The sequence below is a fragment of the Neopelma chrysocephalum genome, unplaced genomic scaffold (assembly GCF_003984885.1).
Source record: "Neopelma chrysocephalum unplaced genomic scaffold, ASM398488v2 Primary Assembly neopelma1_102, whole genome shotgun sequence".
NCBI classification, from domain to species: domain Eukaryota; kingdom Metazoa; phylum Chordata; class Aves; order Passeriformes; family Pipridae; genus Neopelma; species Neopelma chrysocephalum.
Window position 1 is genome coordinate 4,442,789 of NW_020897765.1, and position 23,668 is coordinate 4,466,456.

At 40.8% G+C, this 23,668-nt stretch overlaps 1 protein-coding gene across 3 annotated transcripts in view; it reads left to right on the forward strand.

Moving 5' to 3' along the window:
* The first annotated feature begins 297 nt into the window (after window positions 1-297).
* RSU1 (Ras suppressor protein 1) overlaps window positions 298-23,668 on the forward strand; it is a 104,952-nt gene continuing 81,581 nt past the window's right edge. The window contains exons 1-3 of one of the 3 annotated variants that reach the window (XR_003536225.1): window positions 298-1,219; window positions 5,075-5,186; window positions 12,660-12,710. Coding sequence is in view for 2 of the 3 variants with exons in the window: in XM_027695565.1 (XP_027551366.1) it covers window positions 1,202-1,219; window positions 5,075-5,186; window positions 12,660-12,710 (181 nt within the window). In the remaining variant the exon portion in view is untranslated. Of the gene's footprint in view, window positions 1,220-4,656; window positions 4,788-5,074; window positions 5,187-12,659; window positions 12,711-23,668 lie in introns of those variants that run through there. The other 2 variants (XM_027695565.1, XM_027695566.1) reach the window with 2 other exon arrangements.

A 23,668-nucleotide genomic window follows, 5' to 3' on the forward strand; every position in this document is an offset into this window, starting at 1 on the left:
ACAGAATGAGATGTAAGCCAGCATTTTAAAACTGTACAAGGACTAAGAAAAACTGAGCCTGTGTCCAATTGATACTCCTGCTAACATGCCTAAATATAAAATGGAAAAAGGAGAAATACCTGGTGTGGGATCAAACTGGGAGACATCTGTCCTGCTGAGCTGCTAGCAAAACAGAAAATTCCTCTAATAAGGGAAGACATAAAAGACCCTAATGTCAAATAAAACATTTTCAGTTTAGTAGTCCAGAAAACTTTTGCTCTGAGTCCACTTCCAAACATTAAACCTTGGCCTTGTCAGGAGTGTGACAGAGCATAAACTGACAAACAGAAACCTGTACATGGTTTTAATGAATGAAGTTCATTAGTGGATTTTTGAGACTGGTATCAGTCACTTGTGATACAGTTTAAAGACAAAGTTTCCCAAGGACACCCCAGTCCCTGTGCTTGCTGCACTGGGGCTGGCCTCCTGCTGGCTTAGGGACTGGTATGCAGACATGATCTGGTGGCCTGTGATGTGCATGAGGCCATTCTGGTAACACAACCTTTGGCCTTAAGCTCTAGAGGGGAACTCTAGCTAAACTGGTGACTTTGCTGAAATCTGTACTTCAAAAAGGCTGATCTCGCTAAGAAAAAAAAAGGTTTCACTTCAAAGCAGATTAAATGCTATTGGACATCTTTGGATATGATAAATACTTGCTCTTGGCAAGAACTTTGGTCACAATATCAAATTTTATAGAATCATTGAACTTCTGCAGAAGAAAAGACTGAAGAGCACTAGTAATGGGAGGAAGAGAAATTTTTAAGTTTTTTTTTAGTCTAACAATAAGTAATGATTGGTGCATCTTTAAATGTTAGAAATATTCAATACTCATGCATAATTTTATTTACAAATTAGTAAAATGCATGAGGTTATTTAGAGGGAAAAAAAAAAAAAAGAAAGTCCAGCAGGGAATTTGTGCTCATGAAGACTGTTGAATGAAGCTCCTGGTACAAGGTTCAATTGATCTAGCCCAACTGATTCTCGCCAAAAATAGTCAAAGTCTAAAATTAGAGTAAATTATCAAACCCATTCTTTTAAAAAAAACAGGAACAAAGTAACCCACTGCTGTCCTCTAACATTTTATATGAGGAACCACAAGAGAAGTACCAACTGCAGAAGTATTAAAGTGGAGGTCCTTAGAGGAGAGAGCTAGTGCTAAGCCATGTTTCTATCTTGGAAGGTAAGGAGTAATTTAAAACGCTTTAAAATGAATGCACAGAAAATGCAAACAGGAAGAACTAAGCAGATAATCTAAAAAGAATTATTCCATGAAACTCCTATGTGCTTTTTGCAGTGTACAATTCAAAAGACAAAATCTGTGTTTAATAAGATTTATAGCTTCATCTCACAATGCTGCCATGAATATCTTTGCTTTTAAGTCTGTGCACATTGCTATTTTATAGAAAATGTCATTGTTGTGAATGCCGCATGTCCATACTGTAATAGCTGCACAAATACAACCTCTCCCTGTCAATGACAAAGCACAGATAATGAAGTGCATATTTTCACTTCCTAGAGCCTGCGTGTTTTCATTTTACACATAAATCATCTTCTGCATGTTAGTATAGATATTTATTCTTATATAAAGGTAATGTTATGAGGCAGTTACATATGAACGGTAAGCCCTCTGAAGACCAAGATTTGAAGAATAAGAACTAAAAGGTCCATAGCAGTGTTTTTAATTGCTCTTCTCATGTGACAGGATTAGTCTTTATAAACAATAAATAACAAATAATACCACAATGAGATATTGTTAGGACTATAGTTACTTGAAATAAAGGACACAGAAGATATTCAGCTAAAATGCTAGAAATCATGGTGCTGGTCAATTTAAAACATTAGCTAATTTTAGTTAAATTTTCAAAGCAATTTTGACTGAAAAACAGTTTTCAATTGGTTCATAAAGCAAAGGAGGAGGTGTCTAAGTTTCCCATAACAACTCAGGATAAGTGTCCTAGGCATCAGAATTAACATATTTAGCATAATTATTTTTTGTCAACTGCTGAACTAAAACTACAGAATTATTCTGCAATCCTAATTTAAATGAAATGCAACAAAAATTCATAGGATTGACTACTGTTCATAATACAGAACCACTGCAACAATACAGGGTTACTAACAAGTAAATGTTTAAAATGTTTATTAAATGATAATTAAAATAGAGGCCAAATTTTGCTTTTATAAGAAAAAGATCAGCAAAATAAATATTGCATGCCACTTATCACACTTAGTGTAATGGTGATGAATACATTTGTAGTAGCAGTGCCCAAATGTACACAAGTGGTTTTGCAGGGCCATGTTGCTGTTGTATCGCTTTGAGCACATGCTAACCCTGCATTTAATGTTGTCCATTATCATAGCTTTTCTTGGAGGGGAAAAAAGATAAAAATAGAATAATAATGCAAAACCTCGATTCCTTGGTTGGAAGAACCTAGGACAGCGAGAGCAAGGGCAGGGGCAGAGCCACTGATCCCCTTGCTGCTTCCCAGCACAGTGAGAGGAAGCAGTGGGAGGCACATCCAGCACTCGCTGCCTGATCAGAGCAGGCTGGGAGCACTGTTGCAGGGGCAACTTTTCCCTCCTCTGACCACTACAGGCCAGCTGCAGCTCTGTCATACAGTCCTGGCCGTATATCTACCTCATAGTCACCTACTTTAGCCTGCTGTCCTAAGGACAGAAGGCATATACCAGCCTCTGCAAAGAATCTAGGCATCTGCTCATCTCACATTTAAGCCAAGTGACAGATTTAGAACAAATCTGACAGATATCAAAGATATTTTGTAGTTGTTTCATAAGCAAAAAATCAGTAGCTTGATGGCCTAAATTGGAAAAGCCTGTACTGTGAGCTCAAGCACTGTACATGTGGGGAGGGCTCCACTGGCTGGTCCCCAGGCACAGGCTGACCAGCCTCTAGCAGGGCGTATACAGCAGGAGCTAAGGATATTTGGGGCAAAAGGGGTTACAGAAGAACTTGATGGACTGGGAAGAGGTGGTGGGGGATAAGAGAGGGGCCACTGGGTTACTGCAGTGGCATAGGCCCCCTGCAGGAAATGACTCTTCACGAGTTTGACTGCTGAAGGGAAAATGTGCATAATTTTTCACGGCCAAGAAATGACCTCACCCTTGGACAGTGTGGCTTGTGTACCTTCTTTCCCACTCCTTCTCAGACAACTGGTATCTAGTGCTCCACGAGATGCTGAGAAACTTTAAAAGCAAAGCTCGACAGCAACTCCTCTGCCAAATCCAGCACGGACCTGACTGGGGTATGGATTTGTGCACTTAGACAAAAGGTTTGCTCAAGCAGGAACCAAAGGAGGTTGCATAGAAGGTATGAGTGATAGATGAACTTGTTACATAACAACAGGATAATGAAATTAGGTGGATGGTTAAAAAACCCCACAATCCTGACAAAAGGGAGTACTGAAAATATGTTTATTAAGTGAGGAGTAATTAAATACTTCTATGGTAGGGGATGAATGTGGATATCTAGGCAATGTACAATGTTCTGATCACTGCATAAATGGGGCAGAGAGAAGCCAGGTGAGCTTTGCATTAGCCACAAAGACACTGTTTTGCGAGTATCTTGTTACAGTCACATGTGCAGTTTGTTGGAATAAGGAAGTTAGGACCATATTTATAGACAATAAATCTGCCTGAGCCTTTGCTACTAAATGAAGCCTGCAATCATTCTCCCTGAAATAAGAACTGCAGACGTGTTAGCACCTACATCTTTGGGACAACTGACTAGTGACAATCAGGGCATTTTCTAGATAGAAAAGGGATCCAGATTCATGTTCCTGTAGACAAAAAAGAGCTGTATATCGTCTTGTGCATGTGAGTGACAGTGTGTTCTGTGCTGAGAAATCCAGATAAAAGGAAGGTCTTCCACTTGTATCTTGTAAAAAAGACCTGAAAGCAGCCTGTAACTTCAGGAAAGGCTCAAGGTAGTAAACACCATCTGGGGATAAACATGCTACAGTTCTGCAGCCCATAACTAAATCCTTACATTCCTAAAAAAGGTAAAGTTGAAGTTGTGCCTCCAGAAAGTTTGTTATTTGCTGGCTTAGGCGCATTTCTGCTCATCATCTTTCAGCTAGCTTATTTTAGGCTAACACTATGGAGCATATATGCAAAATTCAAAGCTTTGGTTCTCAACAGGTAGCCTAGCCTTAGGTAATTTTACAGATTTTGCCATTAATCGCTCGGAGCTTCCATGTTTGTGGAACAACAGGAAGTAGGAGCTTCTTAACTCCTATCAAAGATGTTAGAGCATAAATACATTCTGGGCAGTAAGGCTGTGACTCCAACATCATGGTGTGACAAGATCAACTAAAAGTGCACAGAACCTCGGTCCAGCCTTGTCACTAGCTTTGCACTGAGTAGACAATCCACGAAGGCACCTTAAGAAATGGAAACCGGTGATTCAATGTTCCCTTTGGTTTGTCTGTTTGGGGTTTTTTATAATGTCTTTTCCCTCAGAAAGCCTTTGCCAACCTCACCGGGCTCTAAATTCCCCTTGTCCCGACCGCTCCCTCAGGGCCGGGGCGCGCCCCCGCTTTCCGGGCCGGGAGCTGCGCTGCGCCTGCGCGCGCGGGCGGAGCGGGAGGCGGCGGGCGGGGCCCGGCGGGGCGGGGCGGGCGCGTGCAGACCAGGGATCCGCCGGGATCCGCCCGCCGTTCCCCCTGCGATCCCGCTGTGTCCTGCCTGGTGTCCCGCCGTATCCCCTCGCGTCCCGCCGCACCACCGCAGTGAGTCCCCTCGGGGGAAGTGGCGGGCCTGTCCCTCCGCGCGGGGGTGGGAGGGCGGCCGGCATCCCGGTCAGTGCTCCGCTGGGCTGGGCTGGGCTGGCCCGCGGGGCGGGCGCGGCGGGACAGGACAGGACAGGACAGGACAGGACGGGACGGGGCCCGCCGGCGGCGCGGGACGGGCGGGCTCGCTGCCCTCGGACCCCTCGGGGCCAGGGCCGTCCCGGCGCTGTCCCGGTGGGAGCCCCGGCCGGCTCACGGCTCACGGTGTCCGTTTCTGCCCCTCCCAGACCATGTCCAAGTCGCTGAAGAAGATCGTGGAGGAGAGCAGGGAGAAGAACCAGCCCGAGGTGGACATGTGCGACCGGGGCATCTCCAGCATGCTGGACGTGCCCGGCCTCTGTAGGTACCGGCGGGCGGGCACAGCGCGGAAACTTCCTTATTTGTCCCGGGCGAGCCGGGGCCGCCGCCCGGGGCCGGGGCCGGGGGGAGACCGGGCCGCCCCGCCCCGCTCCGGCCGCTGCCCCGGCCCCGCTGCCCCGGCGGGGTTGCCCGAGCCTCCTCCGTGCAGGGGTGACCTGACGCTTTGGGCACCGGGGGCTTGGGGAGAGATCCATGGGCAGGGGGACACGCCCCGCTTTAGGCTCCCGTCAGCCCCGCGGGGAGCCGTGTGTGTCCAGGGGAGCCCTGCACCGGAGGGACCGGCGTGGGGAGCCGGGGCTCCCTCCCGGGACCTGCAGCGCTCAGCGTTCCCTGTCGCACTGCTGGCATTCTGGCACTTGAGTGATGGGAAGACTTTGCCTCCTCTCTGCCTTGCTACCGAAACAAAAACACCAGCCAAGGAGCATCTCCACAGTTTTTAGGAAGGGATAGGGTGAAATCACCCTGGGACTACGCATGGCTGGTCTCTGAAGGAGAGGACAGTAGCACCGTATTACAAATACAGCAGCATGATACTTCAGATATTAAATGATTGCACATGCTTCCTGAACCGTGACAGGATGTTGCTGCTGGTATGTTGCATTTGCTGTGGTTAATTTACATCAAATGGAAGATACCAATAACAGCATGCTGTCACAGTTCTGGAGAACACATGAATGAAGAGTCAGGTGCCTTTCCCTTGCTTTTGCTTTTTCTAAAAATGCACATGATGTTATGGCACAGCCAGTATGCAGGGAGGTAAAGTCGTGAGTGGTTGTAGTGTGCCACAGTCTGAAATTTTCCTGAATGCATGAAGTTGTGAGACAAAAAAGCAAAATCTCAACCAACCCAGGAACTTAAAATTGTAACTGTATCCTGGTTTACCTCTTTAACAAGTTGATAGCAGCCAGGAGCAAATGTACATAACTCTTCTTATAAGATGGACATGAGTATAGCTCGCTTATGCCATTACCTGCAGGGTCAGGAGCACACCAAGGTACCTGCAGTCACATCAGTAAAGGATGAAGTCTTAAGTCGAATTTAACAGAACTAGGTTCTGTACTGAAGTCTTCATCTGGTACTAATTCTTTTCCTGCGTCTGGGTTGTGTGTGGGATTTTGGGAAGATGATGATGTAAAGACTGTACATGTGAACTCACATTAAATAGAAAGCTTCACTGTATTTCTATTGGACGGGCAGTTATTTGAGGCAAAGTAGTGTTTAGCTCACATTAACTACAGATCAGTTTTCAGAACTATATTTATACCTGTCAGGTAGCGATAGACATTGAGTGTGTGAGGCAGCAACAGAGTACTTGTAACAGTTGGTTTTGTTAAATAGGCTTGGTGCCTGTTATTAACACTAAACACATAATTAATTAACCAGCTTTGATCTTTAGGTGGGGAAAAAAGATAATGTTGAAGCATGTTGGTAACGCTAAGAAGAAAAAAAGTTTTTCTTGTGCAAAGACTGTTTTGGGTTTGTTTTTCAGGCAGAACCAGGGACCACAAGGTGGGACACTGTGGTCCACAGATGGTCCCTGATACCAGGCTGCTAATTAAGCATCTGAGGTGTCTTTGACAGGGAGCTCCCTTCATGAAGTGTAGACTTGTGGTACCCTGGTTAGGCTGCACTGCATCAGAGAAGTCTGTGGGCAGATACTCCTGGTGTGCACTGAGTGACTTGATCTAGCATGGGAATTTGGGGCCTTCTCCAATTTGAGATGAAAGTTAGGAAAGGAGGAAATGATGACTGATTTCTATTAAGTTAATTTATTATTCAGTTACTTTACTCCCTGACAGAGAAAGCATAAGTTGAGGGGTTTGTTTTGGTTTGTTTTTTTAGTGTTTGTGGTTTGGTTTTGGTTTTTTGTTTGTTTTTTTATTGTCAAGATATTTGCTTTCTGGATGAGGAATACCTTCTGCCAGATATGCCTTTAAAAAAGTAATGAATAGGTATTACCTCTGAATTTTTGGTAATGGTTTGAGAAAATGTTAAATGTGTTGTTTTCAAACTCTGTCATCTGACTCTGAATGGGTGGTCTTTTCTAGTATAGATTGGGTATTTTGGTTGTCTCTGGCTCTCGGAAGTGGCAGGGAAGCTAAATGAGTCTGACCTGGTACCTTCCTTTCTTGTGTGTTGGGTATCTTTCCAGGGCAGTGTTAAAGCTTGCCTTTTCAGCAACATTTTTAATTTTTTTTTTCACAAAATAAAGATCTCTGTTAAAAGCAACCATCACTATTCATGCCCAGCAACTGTTCTTTCACAGCATTTTGTCTTTTAGAAGGGCCACTAGTAGATGTTCAGAGGTAAGCGTAAGTTTAGACTATGATTGGAGGGAACATTTTTAGCTATTTGAGGTTTAAAGACTTGGTAGCTTGGAGGATATGCCTAAGTTACTGTGTTCAGTAACTCCTGATGAAGATTTTGTCTCATGTAATTATTTAGTGGTGGTAAATGCCCCTACCACAGGGGCCAGTAACTCTTAAAGGTAAGCTGCTCACTATAGTCCTTACTCTTCAAGGAAAGGAACAAGCCTTGCCCCACTGCATGTTTGAGTACTTGCTGCAGAGTGACTAGTGAACTTGTATTTAAGCTTTCTTAACTTAATTCACTTAGAGTAACTTAGAGTTACTGCAAGCACAAGGATTTGGAAGCAGTGTACCATGCAACATCTGTTCAGTGTGCCAGTCCTTCTCCTTAGGTGTAGACCTATTCTTGTCATGTGTGTTTAAAAAAAAACAAAACCCAACAAAATGTGACATAGAAAACTGTGTTATATGGGGGCAGAGAGGAGCAAAGGGGAATATATGCTCTGGCTTGGATACAATTCTCTTCTGGTTTCTCTTTTCAGTCTAATGAATTACTTGCTACAGTACAAGGCAGTCACCACTTGTATTTTCTTTTGCCTTGACTTCCACCCTCTGTAGCAGCTGTGGGAGATACAAAACAGACAACATTTGCCTCTGTCAAATACCAATGTCTCTTTCCAAATCAAGATGCAATACTTCTATCTGAAAAGAGATTGACACTTGATATCTGAAGCTGTCTGAAGCTAGCTTAGACCTTTACATCTTGGCAACCTTTACATCTCTTCCCACTTTTGTTTTTAGCAAGAGTGGAGTTACCAGCTTATTTATAATGTGGCATTCAGAGTACCAAAGAAAAGTTCAGTAGTTCCTTAACCACTCCTTGCTCAGGAGTTTATTAATGTCATTAGAAATGGAGTTCTATTTTTGGAATGTCCCTCAAATCCAGGTACTTCCATGTTGCCTTCTAATGACTTAAAGTACAAACTAGAATTGTGTTACAGGCTTTTAGAGCACCTAAATTTTTGATGCTTTCAGAATTTTAATACAAGAAAGCTCTTTTCAGAGAAGTTCTGTAGGAAGGAGATTTCATTTGAGACGGAAAATATCCCTTGATCTGAATGTTCTGTGCTTAACTTGTCATATTAATTCAAAGACCACGTGAAACAGTTTCGAGCATTAAAGACTATTCTTATTATTCCAGCATATAATAAAAGAAATGTTATACCATTTGTGAGCACATATATGCACTATAGTTGTGCATCCTCCATACACAAATCGTATTAAAAAATATCTTGCCCTGTGGAAGTGTTCTATGGTGTTGGTTTGGTTTTTTTCTTTCATATTATGACATAAATAGATGACCTTTGTTATAAAGCACCCACTATGGATGGGTAACGGTAGAGAGCGTCAATAGACACCCTGTAGGGTGAACAAGCAGGTTCAGCACGTAGGGAAGGATGTGCCCTTCCCCTGGCCTAGCAGTGGTTAGAGCACTTACTGGTAGAACTTTGAACAGCCATCAACAACTATGGAATTGTTCGTGGGAGTATGGACCAGTCTAATGTAAGTGTCTTTCAAGAGGCTGATATGAAGAAGCTACGAATTAAAGAATTATTTTGCCTAAATAACTTGAGGCATCTGCTCTGTTGTCAGGGAGATTTACTCTGTAAGTGTTAATTTGCTCTCGTTATCATTCCATCTGTAAGCTATTCATATTTTGCACAAAGTACATGCTTGTGTGGTAGGAATTAACATGCCTAGAATTATTTATCAGAAAGTTAGTGTTGATGTAATTGTTCATTCCTAAAATAACCAAAGCACAGAAGATGAAAAGGCAAACTACTGTAACAATACTGAAATGCTCATCCTGTATTAACCTCCTCCAGTGGGACAGACAATGTCTTATCTTGGCTCAGCAAGACTGCTGGGGTCTTCCTGTTTTGTGGGTGTTTTTGGTTTTTTTTTGTAATTTATTTTACCCTGGGTTTAGTTGGGTTTTTGTTGATTTTTTTTTTTTGGCAAGGGGCTGGAGGTTTTTTGTTTGTTTATTCTTTCCTTTTATTAAAAAAATAGGTTGAGTAGTGTCATCCAGATATTTTATGTAAAGGTAGCTTGCAGTGCATGGCAGCCTTATATAAAAAGGCTTGATGCTAGGGCCAAAAGGGAAGAGCCTAAATGTTCTTCCTTTGTTTTGTTCTGTTTTGAAGCAATAGTGGGACTGGGACCATAATGAGAATTTGTAATTACTGTGCAAGTAAATTGGCAGTAGGTATTATCCTGACCCTCAAACTTCTGTGTGAATATCTGGTGCATTCTTGAAATCACAATAACTTATTGTCTGTGTTCTAATGACTGTAGTGTTATCAAGGCAGTGTCCAGGAGCTCCTCCAGTGGCATCATAGAGAGGCTATAGCAATTCCCTGTGGGAATCTCTGTGCCCTTCCATTCTCAGGAGACTGGTACTCAGGCTGAATTGTCTGACCTGTTGAGTGATCTCAGCATGTCCTGCTAGTTAGGCTTACCTGGGCTGTGTGCATCCAAACCAAAATGGCCCCACCAGACCCCCTTCAGCATTCTAGATGTTACTCGGGGATGTTAACTAGTTTCTTAAGATACATGTCTTCATTATCAGAGTTTGTAGTTTAGTTGTCCTGCAGAATTGACTTTGTGTACAGAATAAGGAAAACCACAGTCAACTGTTCCCACACCATGGTCCTTTTCACAGGAGTAGGTGTGTGGCAGAGTATGGAAAACCACATTATTTCCAGGGACTGGTTGTTTCACATAGGAGAGTTTAATGTAAGTGAGCAAATTTCCCTTCATGTGAGGAGTGACCAAGTGCCACTCTCTGTCTAGGCTCCCTTTCTTAAAATGCTTGTAAATCCATCTCCGAACTGGTAGTAGCTTTGGATCTTTCAAGATTGAAGAATCTTTCTGTCTGGATATGTCTAAATTGCTGCTGGAAGTAGTCCAGAGCACAGAGACCTAAACCTTTGCTCTTTTTCAAATAGTATTAGAATGTAGCCCTTTTGGTTCCTTTGGGGGATGTCGACCTGTTGTTGCTGGTCAAAGATGCAATGGGATTCTTTGTCCATCAGGATGGACTGAGATAGTGGAGTTTCAGACAAGATGTCTGGGCTTCAGTCGAATTTAGACAATCAAGTCCAGACTGAAATGTCTAGAGATTTTGGCCTTGAAATTTTTGACATGGACTTTGTTCTGTTTTGTATAGGTATGTGAGAAGAAGCCTTTCTGAAAATAGTCTCAGTTGAAGAATAAGTGATGTGACAGAAAAGGAGAGGGAGTAGTGAGAATAATGCTTGTAAGCCTGTGGTGTTAAAGGCCAGCAGTGCACATGGCTTGATGGTGTAGTCAGCAGGCTTACCTTTTAAAACTAAATAGTCACCGAACTTATTATGGTATTTAAATTCATCAGGAGTTCTATGTTCAGAGACCAAGATCTGCATCCCCAAAGCTTTATTGCCCTTGAATAGGCATCCACACTTCCTATGCATAGACATGATGAAATCGTGGCAGGACAGGTTCACTGTGGACATGTGGATTAATCAGGGTCAATCTCTGTTTTCTAGTAGTAAATACTTAATTTTCTTTGTTCAGTTTGTAGGTGATCCAGAGCAGGTATTTGCATATGTGCTGCTGTCTAGCATTTGGGGCAGTTCGGTGACTTTATACTTCTGTGGTGCAAATAAGTTGCATGCGAGTGATGTCTCCTTATAAGCTCGCTTCTTGTATGAGTTAAATATTATTTGGCATGCTTTTCTTTTAAATATTGAATTACATCTTGAGCACAGAAACAGCAAATCCTCAGCACTTTTTTTAGTCCATGTGAGTTGTCATTCTGATTTGTATGCTTATAATGGGTGTTTCACTTAGTAGAGCGTGGGGAGGGGAAGACCTTACCATTTCCTGTCACTACCTTGAAGAGTTTGTTTTATTTTGATACCTTGGACATGTCTAGCCTTAGCGTTAACAAATAATCGTTCATAGAAGTCATATCCTCATGGAAGAGGTAGTTCATGAGCAGAAAAGAGTTAAGAAAGTCCTGTCATATTGGTGGTTATATGAACAAAATTTGAGCTTTCCTCATGTAGTTTCTCAAACTGCTTATTAAAAGGCACTTGGTGGGGATCAATGGTCTTAATGTAATGAAGTTCATTATGGACTCTGACAAAGTAAAGAAAAGATTGTCTGAATTTTGGATTCTTCTGTGAAGCTGTCAGAGCTCTGCAAAACTGGAATGAACTAGTCTAGGCCACAGAAGTGTGGTGACACCTTCGGTCCTTGTTCTGCTCTAATAAACCATAGGAACCATCAACTTCAAAGGGAAAAGAGAAATAGTGCAGAACTTCTTTTAGAATCCACTCTGTGGCTGACTGCCCAATTTGACATCCCAGTCCCTGTACCCACAGTTCAGCGTGGGTGTTGGGGGACCTTTGGGCAGCAGTGATGCAGGGTCCCACCTGCTCAGAGCCCGGTTATCATAGTGCTTGTGGCAAGATACTGACTCTTTTAGTATGGAGGTGAGGTGGTGTTGGTCTTTTTTTGCCCTTTAGTGCTGGCTTTCCTACAATATTCTTACAGACTTTCTATAGGCTTCTTTCCCTGTCCTCCTGTTCTGTATTGTGAGGTGGTGCAGGCAGTACTTAAAGTGCTCATATTTTTGTAGAAATTTAGGATGGGTACAATGTTTCTTCCTTTCTCCTCCCTACCTTTCCTTCCTCCACAAGCTGCAATTGCATAGGGAACTGTGGTGATGCTTTCTTTTTTTGCACTGAACTTTCTGATCTGATGGTGCCTGTGAGTGACAGCTTTCATTCTGCTAACAGGTTATAATTGCCTGTGTTATGTCATGAGCTTTTTCAAGGGTTAGCTGAAAGGGGCTGCTGTATCAGTGAGTAGAAGCTCCCCAAGTTGTGTTTGATGCAGTAACAGAAATGGGGACAGAGGAGTAGCTGGATGTGTCCTTTAGTCTTGAGCTTGTCTTGTTTGTTGTGACAGTGCACATGAATCTGAAGTTACTGGAGTGGAGAGAATAACTTTCGAATTTTATTTTCAGCTGGAATAGATGCAAGCTCTCAGTTGCCACGTTCATAAACTAATTTCTTTCTCTCTTTATTTGCAGTTACGCTGTCTCATATCACACAGCTAGTTCTGAGTCACAACAAGCTTACATGTAAGTATATTCCTGTATTTAGACTTCATTACAGGCAGTTGAGTTGAAAAGGTGACACTGTTAGTTTGATATTTTTTTGTAATAGAGCACAATGTCACTGTTAAGAGTACTTCTTGGTTTAGCACTTCATTAAAAATAAAGAGGTTGAGGATGTGACTTAGCAACCATGTTCAACATGCCTTTTCATCTTCAGTACAGATCTGCAGTGTACTGGAAGATATGGAATTCTCAGTCTTGTTACCAGTTCAGCCAGAAATCCATTTCCTACCATGACTGCAAAGTCCTTATGTTTAGATGAGGACTTCTGAAATTTTTAACTGTACCAGAAATTATAGGGTTTACATTTTAGTGATAATTAATTTGACTGAAGCAAAACAGATTACAGCTCCACTGCATTATGTCTATAACCAAACATATGTGAGCAAAGCCAACTGAAAGTAAGCATCAGGCATGGGAGTCAAGCAGCATACTTCTGTCAAAAAAAAAATAAATCTTTTGAGTGTAAGTTTTCTCTTGCTTGTACTGCACACACTACCTTCAGTTATTACCTTGTGAATCCTGCTTCCCACAGTGAAGAAGCCTTTAAGTGAGGTGTTGGTAAATAGCATGTAATGAGAGCAATGTAAACATGAAATGTAACTTGGTGGAGGCAGATATCAGGCTGACTTTTGCAAGGCAGAAGTGTTTGTGGGTTTTGGGGAGTTTTTTTGTTTGTTTTTTTGGGGGGTTGTGGTTTTTTTTGTGTTTTGTTTTGTTTTGTGGGTTTTTTTGGTTTTTTGTGGGTTTTTTGGGGGGGGATTGTTTTCTTTTGTTTTGGGTTTTTTTGGTAGTAGAATGCTTCAGGTTTATCCATCAGTGTCTTGTTGAAACATTCCTGCTTATTGATTGCTGAAATTCAAGCAGTGAATTTGTCTCATATTGTTGCTGTGCATCTTCTAAAGAGAAGTGTTGGTTTTGTTGATGTTCTTGTCATTGTCTGCTCTCTGCACATGCCAGTGGATTTCTCTCTCAACCAGTCCTTCCCTTTTTGGAACTAAATTGAGGAGTGTATGAAATGGGGAGGGGAATGGAACCACCAAAATGGGTTTGTGTTGATGAGAGGACTGGTTAGGTGCTTTAGCATGTACTCAAGGAAATCCTTACAAATTGAGATAGATTTAAAAAAAAACACAAACAACCCCCCCCAAAAAACAATCCATTAAAACCCAACCTATTGAACTCTTGCACTACTTGCTGCATGAGCTGTAAGGTAGTATGTTATTTAAAACATATGAATTAATGCAAAAATTTCACTAAAGGCTCTGAGCATTTGCAGAGGATTAAGCATGAGGAAAAATGTAAATATTCTTAGGTTCTAGTACTTAAACACTTATCTGGATGCAGTTTATTGGGTACTAATGTGTATCTTAAAGGGTTTCTAGTAGTAAATAGATGAAACTATGGGGACTATGTGAATGGCTGTGAGAAGTATGAATTAGTTATTCTGGGCCTTGCTTCTGATTGTGTAGTGTCCTCTCGACTGGCATATTGCTATTTGGTTTTGTCCCTATTGTAGTTTTCAAAGAATCTCAACTTAATTATAAATGTGACCAACAGTTTCCTGCCATCTATCAGGTAAATGATGACTGATGGGTAAATTGATGGGCAAATTGAGGCAAGAAAAATCCTAATCATCACTATTAAACATGCAGCTCTATCCCTGGTTTAGAAGATCATGAAGTTACAAATAGCTGGAAGCTGGGAGAATGTTTTGGGAAAGATTGTGGTAAATTTTCTTTGAGCATTTTGCCGTCTGGCATCTGTTATAAGCCACTGATGGAGTTGGGCTGTGGGGCCACCCAGCTGGTGGCTTCTGTGTTCTCTCAGGTACTGTAAGGAGATGCCTGTCTTAACTTGAGTTGCTTGAAAGCCAGGCAGTTAATTTGATCCAGCCACTTCAGCTTTCTTTACAGACTTGGGAGGGTTGTGGGCACCTTGAGATAACAGTTCATTCTGCACACCTCTATCTAATGCTTGTGGTCAGACAGCTCACCCACAGTTGGGTACCTGGTGCTGCCAGGCAGAACTTCTCTCTGATGCTCTGGTATCTCTGCCTGAGTAGCTGCTTATCTGGCACAAGGATGAAATGAGTTGTAAGTGTTACTGTTTGTAATCTTGGCTGTTCTTTCTCTGGGATTGTAAAATTCCTGCAACTGTTGACATCTAACAAACTGAATCATCTCTTCCACATGACACCTTACAAATCTTAAATGTAGCTAAAGGATAATTTCAGCTGAACACACAGCTGGCTGGGCAGGTAGTAGGTATCTGCCTTGCTCTGAGGAAGAGGAGACAGGCTGAAACTCCTGCACAGAGACTCGAATCATGGCAAACTTGGCTTGGTCAGATCTGAGCTTGGGGAGGGGTTACATTCTTCAGCATGAGCACCAGAATGAAAAGCTAAGTAACTAACCTATGTCCCAGCTATGAGTCTTAGCTGTAGACCTGACTTGGAAAGATATGGTAATAAGGAGTGTCCAAGAAGGATGTGTTTAGGTTTATTTTAACTATTCAAGAAAAATCCAGAGTATACTCTTTCTTTAAAGTAGTTTAAGTTTTCAAAATACCAGTTTAAGGACTGCCACTGTTATAAATTTGTGTTATATTAAATCTCAGCCTTTAGTTACTGCTTTCTTCTAAAGTAGCCATTAGATCAGCAGGCTGCAAATATATGGGTTCTCTCAGCCAAGGAATTCTGTCAGCCTTTCTAATTGCTGTGTTTGGGTTTCTTTTATGGGAAGGTAAGACCACTGCTTCTCCTGAGAAGTAACTCATTGAGTCTGAAACTTACTATTCTTTCACAAATGAATGTTGACACTTAAATAGACAGCACACATTTTTAAAAGGCTAAATTTCAAGTTCATATTCTCATATTTGACACTGTTGACCTAATCTTTTAAGCTATGTAATTAATTGTCTTAGCAGATTGTTCTTAAAATGACTAGGAAGCTGATGGCAGTGACACTTGACATGCTACACTAAGGTCATATTAGCATCTTCTACTAGTTTTCTGCCATTTAAATGAGTGTTCTGCTTGCCTTTTTTTTTTTTTCTGTTTAGAGTAAATATGTCTATCTGGAAGAATAGATACAGGTAAAAGCTGGATATGCATATTTCTATGTAAACATACTTCATATTTTTGCCAGTTAAGTTTCATTAGCAGGTATGAGGAGTTTGCACTTTAAATCCATCATACTGCTCAGAATACTTTTGTGGTATGGATTTTGTTAATATTTCTAGTGTGGCCTTCTTACTGCACATATGTGTCTAAATCATTCACTATCAGATGTACTCAAGTGCACATTGATTTTTTTCTGGAGCATATTAGGCTGAATTTTTTTTCAGCTATCTGGTGCTGTGCTAATGGAGGAGTCTTGAATTGGCTTTTTCTCTTGGTGCCTTCTGAAACAATTGAGTCTGTCCTTTCCTGCTTGGTGAGAACTTTTTCAAGTTCTTCAAAATCAGAAGCAAAACTCTGGGGAAAGAAAAATAACTGCAATTCTGCAGTCTTTTTGAACCAGTTGCTGCATAAGTGACAAACCTGTAATGATTCTGCTGTGGAGTCTCTGTGAAAGTCCAGTTGAAAGCGGAGGGAGAAAGTGAATATTTATGCTTTTTTTAACATAATGTAGGACTTATGGGCCAGTGTCTCTGTATGTTGTACTGGGATTTAAAGCCTTCTATCCAGTATACAGCTGAGAAGCAAAATTCAAGACACTCTTAGCCTGCATAGGTTGTCTGATCCTGACCCAGGGGTCTGTTTACCCATTAGCTATCATCAAAATAAATGAAATAAAAGTCCGGACAAATGTTCCTCAGATTGGTGGAAATGAGCAGCTGAATGATAGATATATGCCCTTCAGTGTGGTGGATTACTTTGGGTAGATGTGACCAAGTTGTCTTTGTTCCATGTCATTTGATGCTAGCTGAGGGACATACAGGTGACCTTCACCTCCTGCTCAGTGGGATCATTATTATGACGTGCATAGTGGTAGCGAGTTAGGGTAGCTGTACTGGAGGGGCATGAAAGGAGTTGCAGCCACAGGACATACTTTTGTAGAAAACACACTTGATCAGTTTGGTCAGTCACAAATATTGTTTCTGAATTGTATGTGCAACGGTAGTAACTTCTTTGGGTATCCACTCTCCTGTTTTGTGCATTTCTGCTTAGGACTGCTTCACTCAAGTTCAAGTGGAATGTAGCTGGAAGTCCGCAGCAATCTTGGCCACTTGCTCTTTCTGACACCTCTGTGTGGGGTGCAAGTGAACTTCAGGTGTTGTTACAGATCTGCATGTTCTGCAGAGCCAGGTGGCATGATTCTTCTCATGTTGATGCTCCATGGAGTGGCTGTGCCAGTCATGTGTCAAGGAATTTGTCACAGAAGTTCTTGAAATCAAACTTGGTCCTACTTTGTTCAGACCCCTTCAGCTAGAAGGGGTCTGTGTGGTTTCGTAATGGTGCTGGGGAACAGGTTGGGAATTGCAGAATGCTGATGTTCTGGGAAGGCCAGATCAGGGAGAGGAAGGGATATCACCAGGTTTGTCTGTCTGTTCTACTCTGAGTTTTGCCCCCATATCATTTCAAGCAGTGTATCACATTGTCTTGAGGGCTGAGGGTTTGTGGTTTTTTCCTTTATAAATTGGTTGTGCTAGAGCAACAACCTTTGACTGGAAAAAAGTACCTTTGGAGGCTGAAGTCAGCAGGGTAGATTAGGTTTCAGCTTTGGGTCCCCTTGTTGCCACTAGATTTGTAAGTGAGCAATAATTGGAGTAGAATTAGCAACAGAGAAACTTCCATTTATAAAGGGAACTGTTAGAGCATAAAAAATGTGGCTTATGCCTTGCCTCATGGTTTTTTTCCTAGCAGACTAGCTTTTGTGTCCTATTTTGCCATTAAGTGTGAAGTGGTACTGAACGTTGTAGACTTTAGAGAGCTAGGCTAGCTCAACGTTAGTCTCCAGCTGCTGAAAGCATATACAAAATTTCACACTCTAATATAGGATGTGGAATCCTTACTTGGTGTGGTGATAAAGTTTTGACAATTAAAATCCCTGTACTACATCATGAATAGGAAGTGTGCTTGAAGAGCTTTTAGAAGCTCAGGTTAACCAGTCCCCCCCAGGAGGGCACAGAGGGGAAGATGTGACTGGAAAGCAAGCTGGGATGTTAAAGGTTACTTTCAGCATTGATGGCAGGTAGTGCTGGTCATCATCCATATGACTGCCAGCTTGTCGTGTTTTATTTCCACTTATTTCAGGATGTGCTGTAAGTTTCTGATGAATTGTAACTACGCTAACAATTATTTGCCTTACCTACCAGCAGTGATTAATTGACCTTGTAATCACTTGGAGAAATCTATTCGGAGATTCTAGCTTTTGTGTCATTATCTGCTTGCACCTGGAGTGGTCCTGCTGCCAGGGAAGTACCAGTACTGTATGGTTTGTCCATTAGAGGTCACTGTTTGAATACTTTTAGCGGTTTGTTTCCTGGGAAGAAGCTCATGCTCCTGGTAGCTCTTCATCCTGTCTGGTAGGTGGTGGTGGATATAACTTAGTTTTTGCTATTCTGCTCAGTCTTCTTAACCTCAGGTGATCTGTGCTGACTGGTTTCACCATATTCTTGTGCTGCCTTTAAATTTTCTCAGTAGTTTCTTGCTATTCAGAGGTCATGCCTGACAACTTTTCTATCCTTTGGCTCTCGTGCTCTGATTCCTTACCCACTATTATCAAATGTCTAAATGATGAGAGATCTGGAACAACTATTTTTTCATCAGACCTCTTCTATGTTACCTAATGTCGTGTTCTCTGTCCTCTTTTTTTTTTTCCTGAGCTGATGTCTTGTGCTGTTCTGTGCATTTTCTATTGCTTTTCACGTGATTCTAATGTAATCCTTTATTCATCTTTAGTCCTTTTCTTTTTGTGAGGTGACTCAATAGGTTTTTGTTGCTGGTTCCCATTTCTACTCCTGAATTTTGTTAGAGTTCACTTTCTGATCCTGTCAGAATACCTGTGTCTCATTGATCATGTTTCTTTGACAGCCGTGTAGTCACCCTTTATCATCCTTTTGCATTTTGTCTTCTTCCAGTAGAGCAGTTCAAAACTTTTTTTTTTTCTGCTCAACGACTTACTGCTTCTTTGCTCTGCCATCTTCTAAATTGTTTTGTGCTCTGTATGTAACCAGTACAGAAGCTTGTCAGTTTGTTGCTGTTAACCCTCTTGACTGTGTCCTGGGTCTTATTTAACATGCTGCTAAAATCTCTTGGTTTCATTTTTATATTAGGACGTCTCCTTTCTGAGTCACCTTTCTGGCTGTAGTGGATACCTGGGTGTATGGGAGGTATTCCAGAGACAGAAAGCAGCACTGCATCTGTCTGTCCTGAATTCCTTCCCAGTCTAGCTGCTCTGTCTTCTCCAGTCTGCTGAAATGTGTTAGGGTGTTTCCCACTGGTATTGTCTGACACTTTGCATCTTGCCTGGTATCAGGTTATTTATATAGCAAACTTGCTGACCTCTGGAAGAAACTAGATGACTGTATATTCTTTACTCTTTGTTGCTTCTTGTAGTCTCCTCTACTTTGCTTCTGCCTCTGCTTCCTTCTGATAAGTCATTCCATGCTGTTGTACTGGCATGATACGCCCCAAAAGGGTGCAAGTAAGCTGTCTGTGTAGTGAGACTAGAGTTGAGTCCAAAGCACAGGAACTTGTGCCTGACAGTGGCCTATCAGCGGTGCATGGGAGTGATGCTTTAAATTGACAGTAAGCCTTTTATTTTTTTATATATTTTGATTTGGTTTTACTTTATATTTCTGATGCAGGGACCTCTAAAAGGAAATATCTTTAGGAATGAAGTGCAAAGGGGGACATGAGAAGGAGGGAAAAGGAGATTCCTCTACATATACCTCACTAAATTTGTGATATCTGAGTTCTGCAAAAATGTTTAGATTAAATACTTGTTAGCTTTTTTCCTTCCTGAAAAAAAACCCAAACCTTTGGTTCTGAGAACGTACAGATGGTAGAGCGTTTTATCTTTAAATAATATAAATTTTGGTTTTAGGAAGCTTTGGGAGAATGAAACAGAATATGAAAGAGTTTTGTGCTGTAATGGTATAAGGGTGCATGCTAAAACTACCCAATTTATGCATAAATTAAATTGTTAAGTTTGTGCTGTATGGCAACAGAGTCAGTTTTGCATTGTAAGTAAAGCATCAATACTAAAAATGTAGACACAAATCACTTGCCTTTAACAGAGTGCTTCAGAAGCTGTTGTTCTCTTATTAAAAGACACCTGCAAACATATTAACTCCTTTTTTTTGGTCTTGATGTTTTATGACGTGTTAGTACAAATTTCTTGTGTCTTCACTTATTTCCCAGTGGCTTAAATTAACTGTAATTTTTTTGTCCCATATAAATTCTCCATGTGTACATACAGATTGTAATGGAAAATGATTTGAAATCCTCTTGCCCAGATCCAGACTATTTTAAAGTTGGCATTTTCAAAGCTAGTGAATGGTGCAAAAGGGAACTCACTTTGTTAAAGAGCTTAATTTTGTATTACAGAATTTACTGTTTAACAAGCCAAGTGGAATTTTTTTCATACTAATATGGAAGGACAGAGACAAGAAGGTAGATTTGGTCTAGATTGAGAGGAAACTGGATTTAGTTTGGTATACTTGGTTTTGTACTTTATTTTCTGTGTATTCTTTTTGTTCTTTTAGTAGTCAGGTGTGTTGAAGCGGATAATGACACAGCTTTTCCCTTCAGACCACTCACCATCTGGCCTCTTACTTTTTCCATTGATGTCTTGTGACATAACCCTTGGGGTGAAATAATTTCCTGATCTTTATGTGATGATGGGCAATGTGGTAACTGTTGCTCTTGACTCAATATCTCCCATAGCTGGAAATGAAATGTATAGTCAGCTGAAGCCTGGGGGAAGGTATCACAGAGGCACAGGGAGGACTGTACTGTACAGACTGAAAGATGTGGCTTTAAGTACTGGGTATAGGGAGCCCAAACTAGGAGGGAGCTTAATTCATTTCCAGTTCTGAGGACTGGAACAAGGAACACATGTGCTGACTTTGCTTTTGATAAGTGAGCTCTTTTACTGCAGCCTCTTCTGTGCGTGTGTTTAGAGGACAGGCTGGTGTCCCTGCTAAGCAATGTCAGCACAGCAGTTGGCAATGCTGAACTGGGGGAAGAATCAGTTGATCCAAGTAGCAGTGAAAAATAGTCCTATGTGAGTTCTTAAAAACATTTCAATGGTATAGAAAGTGTAAGCTGCTAATACTGTCCAAGTAACGCAAACTGAAATTTTGAACCATTCTTTAGATATGCTGAAAGCAGAATTCTGTTACTAAGCACTGCTAAGCACCCAACTACATGGGTATTTCTGAGTAAGAGAAGGTGACCTTCACCTTTGAGGTTAACCTATGGTGTTGGTTCAAGGCCTGGTGTTCAGGACATCTGTAAACTGCAGACAAGATGTTTAATAGACTGAAGTGAAGAGAATATTGAGGAAGGGAAAGGTGAACATGCTGGATGAACTTCAGACAGTTTGATTTATGTAAAGCTGGCAACTGTGCAGTAGTGTAAAACTCTGAAAAGATCATGACTAAACATCTGAAGGAGGCTCACTGAGATTTAGTGAGAGAGACTGTTTTCATTTGATGGACGCCTAATAATTCTAAATTTAATGCTATCAACTCAAGTTCTTTAGTCCTGCAGAAGTTATTTATCTTAACCATTTCCTGTTGTTGAAAGATCAAAATATACAGATAATCTGACCTGTAACAAGGTTGCATAGCCTGTGTACTTCCAACTTTTTCCATAGTATACTGCGTGAATTTTTTTTTCCTTCTGACTTAAAAATAAGACAGCAAAGCATCTTGGCTGAACTGTGCACTCCTCACAAAATGATTATTGAAGCTAAAGATGCTGTGGTCCACTACAGTATTTTCATGTCACATTAATTCAAAAAGCTTGGCTAATACTCTGTTTTCTTCAAAATTATTTGTAGAAATGAAGAGGTATGTTTATATCCACATACTTATACCCATCCTTATTTGCGCTGTTCCTTACTGCTGTAAAAAAGCTAATAAACATCAGATTTTTGTGAGTTATTTTGATGTGCTTTCAGTTCTTTGCTGTTAGGTGATTTATTTTCAACCTAGTAACACCTTCCTAACCTCAGCCCCTGGTTTCTAGTATTGCTCTTCAAACTCTGAAGTTCATCTTAAGCTCTTTTCTCAGAGAAGAACAGATTTGTCCTTTGTCTTCGCTAGATGTCACTTGATTCCCAGTGTCCTCTCAGCCTTTCTTGAGCTCACTGCACTTCTCCTTAGACTCTGGCTTCTAAATTAGAACTGTTTATTGATAAATTGCTTTGTTAGCACAGTAGCACATTAGTGAGCTATAGTATAATTTAAACATATTCATAAAAACAGTTTCATAACTGAGGTACTTCTGTGGATAATTGCAATTAAAAAAACCCTGCTGGTTTCTGGAAGGAGTTGAAGATTAGGGAGACAAGTTTGTTTTTAATGTTTTCAGAGTGAGGAAGATTAATATCCATCTTTGGAAGAGTGGAGGGAGGGCAAAAGGGGAAACTTGAACTACATAGTGTGTAAATTAAGTACTGTATGCTTCAGTTGGGATCAGGATTCTCTCCAGTTAACTGCCAAGTATGATATCAGCATGCCTATGAATATTTAAAATGAAAACTGTTGTGTTCTCCCTCAGCTAATTCCTCTTTCATTTTGGTGAAGCTGATTGCTTCTCTCTCAGTATAACAGAACCCTTGTCAAATTAATCTAAACATGACTCTAACTCTATGAGTACAGTTATATTGGATGCACAGAATGCATTATATATTTAGTATTCTAAATTCTTCCTCCCCCATGAAATGTGAGTAACATTTCATGCCTTTATGACCTTTACACTAAGGGATCCTTACTCATGAAAAGTTCCTGCTGACGCTAACTGGATTAGCAAGTCTGTGGAACTGGGTTTATTGTATTGTACAGCCCACAGGTTTTACTTTAGGCTTAAAAAGTGGGTTTTTGCTCTTGGCAAGAAAACCTTACCTGAGATCCACAGTGGACTGGTAGGACTCTCAAAGGTCTGTATTGAGTTCTCTTTACTCTGTATGACTCTTGACCAGCTTTTAAGTGGAACAGTTTAATGAGAAACTGGCATAGTCTTATAAATCTCTTCTCTGTCAAGTAGTGCTATTTAAATAGCTCTTCTGGATAAATATTCCCTTAGAACCTGTAAAGGTTTGGAGTACTACTGAACATCATGTTCCTAGGTACTGCAAAATTACTTCATTAAGTAGAAGAAACATTCTGAAAAAAACAGGGTTTGTGCAGCCTAAAGGTTTTAAAAATGTGAATGTCAAAGGAACTAATCTTATTTTTAAAAATTAAAATTCTTATTTCACTTGATGTCTGTTTCAAAAAACATTGAATTCAATTGGAGGTTTTCTATAGCCTTTGGATCATAGTTATTAAGGAGATTGCAACCTTACTCATGCACATTTTTATGCATGATAAGGTATTACAGATGCCATTTTCCAACCAGCAGTGGGACAGTGTTTATTTTTAACATTGAGCGTTAAGGTTAAGTTAAATGGTTAAAGAAGTTTACATACCATGTGTTCATCTCATGGAGACTAACATTTTTACTCGATCATTTCACTTATCCAATTGGGTAGTTTATTGATTCTTGTCACTTTTTTCATCTGAGCTTCCTTATCTAAAAGGTTTTATATTTTATTTTTAAATTGTAAAGGAAGTTTTGATATAGATCTCTTTTACCAAGAGTGTCTTCAGAAATGTTTAATGTTGGTCCTTACTAAATGCAAAAAACCACCAGACTAGGTTTCATCTTTCAAGTGAAAGGAAATGGAGACTTAATTTTGCAA